This window comes from Pundamilia nyererei, unplaced genomic scaffold (genome assembly GCF_000239375.1).
Source record: "Pundamilia nyererei isolate P.nyererei 1_Seehausen unplaced genomic scaffold, PunNye1.0 scaffold00278, whole genome shotgun sequence".
NCBI classification, from domain to species: domain Eukaryota; kingdom Metazoa; phylum Chordata; class Actinopteri; order Cichliformes; family Cichlidae; genus Pundamilia; species Pundamilia nyererei.
The window spans coordinates 20,439-25,035 of record NW_005187679.1 but is presented as its reverse complement, the minus strand read 5'-3'; the positions used below and the strand labels follow the sequence as shown (position 1 = coordinate 25,035).

General features: G+C 40.1%; 1 protein-coding gene across 1 annotated transcript in view; it reads right to left on the bottom strand.

Annotated features, from left to right (window-relative positions):
- Positions 1–566: 566 nt before the first annotated feature.
- The window catches only part of LOC102202370 (C-Jun-amino-terminal kinase-interacting protein 1-like), a 23,315-nt gene continuing 19,284 nt past the window's right edge, over positions 567–4,597 (bottom strand). The window contains exons 10-12 of the mRNA XM_005750575.1: positions 2,109–2,179; positions 1,842–1,940; positions 567–724 (exon numbers count right to left, since the gene is read on the bottom strand). Of these exons, the coding sequence (XP_005750632.1) occupies positions 652–724; positions 1,842–1,940; positions 2,109–2,179 (243 nt within the window). The 3' untranslated portion in view covers positions 567–651. The remainder of the gene's footprint in view (positions 725–1,841; positions 1,941–2,108; positions 2,180–4,597) is intronic.

Genomic DNA, 4,597 nt, shown 5'->3' with positions numbered 1-4,597 from the left:
AATATGTACTTCAAAGGTTGTTTAATCAAATAAAATCAGAAGCTGCACTTCCAGCTAGTTTTTAGGACCACTACTTTAAATCTTATGAGCTTTTACTCATGTGTTTTATTTGAGCTCCTATAATGTTATGTGATTCAATGACTAACACTGTTATTTAAACATTGTCTCATTAGATTGCTTACAATCATTGACAAATATTGACATGTTTCTATGGTGCCAGATTGTTTGTATGGTAATTGCTAATATCAGAAAGATGATTCAGATTTTTTCTAGCAACATTTGTAGTTGCTGAGATTTGGCTTTGTGGGCTAGAGTAGCTCTGAAGGTAGTCTGTATATATGCAATATCCATGCATAGTTAATTAAGATAATTTTTGCAAATAAAATGCATTAATATTCAATATCTCTGTTTAACTATTGGTAACTTTCTGTGGCGTGAAAAATCCCACGTGTCCCCATCAATCCATAGAATTATTCATATTGTGATATGGCCAAAAGAAGGAGAAGCTTGCTGTATTAGTGGATGCAGCTTAGAAAAGAAATAACCCACCATGCAAAGAAGATATATTGGTAATCCAGTTGGTGGTATATAAGACCAGGCTTACATGCACATAGTGAATATTAAATTCATAGAATGGATGGACAGGAGGCATTATTCAATGAAGATGTCTTCAGTGGGACAGGAGTAGCCGACGTGCTCCTTGTAATACTGCTGGAATGCCCTCCTGTTGGGAAAAATAGCACAAAAGATTCCATAACCAAGCAGACCAGGTCACTGGAAATGGTTGATTTACAAGCTACAAGCCAGACTGACTTGTTCTAATGGTCCAGCCAGTGTTATGGCAAAATGTGACCCTATTGTACTTATTTTGTGTACATAAACAAAAATTGTTTTAAAATCAGCTTTAAACCTAATATATTTCAACAGAAGAGTGTTTATGTGTGTGAATGTGCTGCTGAGAATCCTCAAAGGGAACTCATCGAGAAAAAAGCTCTTTGAATGACATGGCAGCTGTTATATTTGAACCCAAAACACGATCCTTTTATAAACCTTTTATTGTCTAATGTTTTTATTTCCTGAACCTAACCAAGTAGTCAAGGCCCGCAGCCTTCTGCATTTAACACAGTTCTGTTGTAGAAATCATTTTGCAGGCCAATTCATGAAAATCGTGCCAGTGAAGACCATTCCCATCAGCCACTAATGCAAGTGAAAACTCTACATGGCAAAGAAATAACGAGACATAAAAGGAATCCAGAAATGCTGCTGTATAAATGCTGTATAGGTATTAATTGGGTATTTAAAATCTCATATCTAGCATGAAAACATTTAGCTTTTAAAACTACAACTGGCCTCCTGGGCTTCCAGCACTTTTGTTGTTGATAAGGTTGTAATGTAACATTGGAAAATATTCCACTGTTCTTTTAATAAAAAAATGTAATTATATTTTTTCTTATTTATCTTTTACACAGCCTAACATCTTTTTTGGAAACAGGTTATATCTCCATGTTGTTTTGTTAAGGATGAAAACAAAACTGTAGCTAATAAAAGCCTCCCAACATCAGCCTTGTTACTTACTGGACACCATAGTGACCATAGTGAATTGTACTTAACCTCGGTGATGTGTTTTTCCCCCCATAAAACAATTAAAAAGACACTACTTTCTCAGAGCTTTCATCTGTCAGAGTTTGAAACCCTGATAGAAATCGTAACACACTATAAACTAGTGTCTACAGAAGTAATAATCCCTCTGCAGCATGTCCATAGATAGGACAGTCATATGCATTGAATCTTAAATATAATTGAATTAAATGCAGAGCAGAACACAGTAGAGTAGGACTTACCCGACAGATTCTGCTAAAGGATGTAAAGTTGTTTGTGACATCAGGACATGACAAGCAAAGCGCTGCTGGTCAGGGTGCTTGGTGATGAAGCCAAAGTACCTGCAGTGCAGATAAAACAATTATTTCCAAAGGTTTAATTGAGCCTGTTGCAGGATGAAAAACAACAGAGCAAGCAGCACACAGAGAAGATTCATGTTCATAAAAGTTAACTAATCTCTCACGAGGTGAGGGAATTGTAATACAAGCCATCTAAAGCATTTGACTCACCTGCTGTATTTTGGATGACAACCACAGAATGAAATATTTTTCAACTGGAAGAAATGGAAGCACTGGTCCCCCTGATAACAACAAAGACAAACAGCCATGTAAACATGTAATTCTGGAATATTACTCTAAATTAACATCATAGTTAGAAACTTTTGTTAAGCTAGAATTTTAATTAATTCATTACAGTGAATAACATTAGAAAATGTTGTTAAATGGTAACTTACAACTGGAGAAATCAACTACCAGTAGATCTATTGGAACTAAAGTCCCATAGCAAAGTCACCGGGTAGCAGTCAACAATTATATTTAAGATAACTTTATGAGTACATCACTAAGAGTTGATTATCTTCTACCTAGAGGGGCTATGATGCCACTGACAGTTGTTTGCCCACTCCGGGTCGGGGATGAGTTCCTGCCCCAAGTGGAGGAGTTCAAGTATCTCAGGGTCTTGTTCGCGAGTGAAGCGAGAAGGGAGCGGGAGATCAACAGACGGATCGGTGCTGCACCGGTCCGTCGTGCTGAAGAGAGAGCAGAGCATAAAAGCGAAGCTCTCAATTTACCAGTCGATCTACGTCCCTACCCTCAACTATGGTCACGAGCTGTGGGTAGTGACCGAAAGAACGAGATCGCGGATACAAGCGGCAAAAATGAGCTTGGCCTCTCCCTTAGGGATAGGGTGAGAAGTTCAGCCATCTGGGAGGGGCTCAGAGTAGAGCCGCTGCTCCTCCACATCGAAAGGAGCCAGCTGAGGTGGTTCGGGCATCTGACAAGGATGCCTCCTGGGCGAGGTGTTCCTGGCAGGTCCCACTGGGAGGAGGCCCTGGGGCAGACCCCGGACACACTGGAGAGATTATATCTCTTGGCTGGCCTGGGAACGCCTGAGGGTGACCCGGGGGCACCGTGACCCGGCCCGGATAAAGTGGAAGAAGATGGATGGATGGATAGTGAATATAACTTCTTAAATTTGAACTTATGCAGGACTTTTCTAACTAAGAATGCAACCACATTCAGCCATTAATACATTGCTTCTATCTGTGCCTTCATTCTGAGCAATTTGAGGATTTGTAGCTTGCCTAATGACACTTTGACAAATGGGCTGGAGGCCTCTGATTAGAAGATGACAAGCTTTAAATCATGAACCATGTGAATATGTTAGGTTATGTTAGGTTGTAAGTACACAAGAAAATGCAATATTTAATATTGGGTTTGTTGTATTTAGAAATTAAACCCATCTCAATGTATTCAATTGACATAGTATCACAGTGTGACCACAATAAGGACCCACCCACAGGGTGTTGCACGTTGAGAGGTGTTTTATTGATAAGGGTTTTTGACACACTTTGTTCGCGCAGCTTTTTAACTGCCTTTTCCTGAAATAGGAAAAGCATGACCCAGTGATGGACCACCTTAGACTACCTTGAACTTAAAAGGCCAGCGAGCCAGATACCACCAGGTGATCTGGGTGTTATCATCCTTCATGTAATAGAGCCACTGCACTCAGCCAGGGTCATGGTAGCGTCTAAGCTGGCTGGCCGTTGGCAACGGACCCACCTTGAGGTCTCTGCGGTGAGCCCAACTATGAACTGCTTTGTCACCACCAGCTCCACGATGCAAGCGTCCCTTTCAGCAGGGGTTGGTTGCAGCCACCGCCACCACGTCACAGAGCCCCCTAGCATAGGCAAAAGGCTGGCCCTCCAGACCCATTTATTCCTCCTGGAAACACCTGCAATAGTCCTCTGACTCAAGGCTCAAATGTTCCACTACCGCCTGGCAAATGGCAGACATCCACAAAGCTGCTCCACGCTCAGAGACACTTTCGGCAACACTGTGACAGGAATAAGGACTCATGCACACGGTGTTGCACGTTGACAAGTGATTTATTAAAAAGGGTTTTTGACACACTTCCATCTCCTGCTCAGCACACCACACCGCTCTCTCGTTAGATGCCAGCATCCTCCTGAAATAGGGAAGGAATGACCCTGTAATGGAGAACAGCTGTGTGGGTCAACCTCTGACACACCACACCCTGAACTCACTGCTCCACCCCTCCTATGCTAAGCCACAAACCACACACAGAAAACAGAAACAGCATATAAATGTGGATGAAAACAGTTTCTTTTCTGAAGACTAAAACAACAGAAAAAAATATTTTCAATAAAAATTAATAAAAAATAAATAAATAAATAAAGATGGGAATTTTAAAAATTAAAATGGCATATCGTTAGCTTCATAGCATAAGTGCCTAAGTCATTTTTTTGTGTTTTCGGAAAACAAGAAAAAACAAATTTTCTAAAATTTAGAAAATTAGTTTTTTCTTGTTTTCCGAAAACACAAAAAAATGACTTAGGCACTTATGCTATGAAGCTAACGATGTGTTGGATAATATTTGATATATTCTAAAACACAGAACACAATTTTTTTATACTTTCTTTTAAAGAGCTGTTTGATCAGCTTAAAGCTGAGAGCACATCCAAAACCTGATTTTTTTT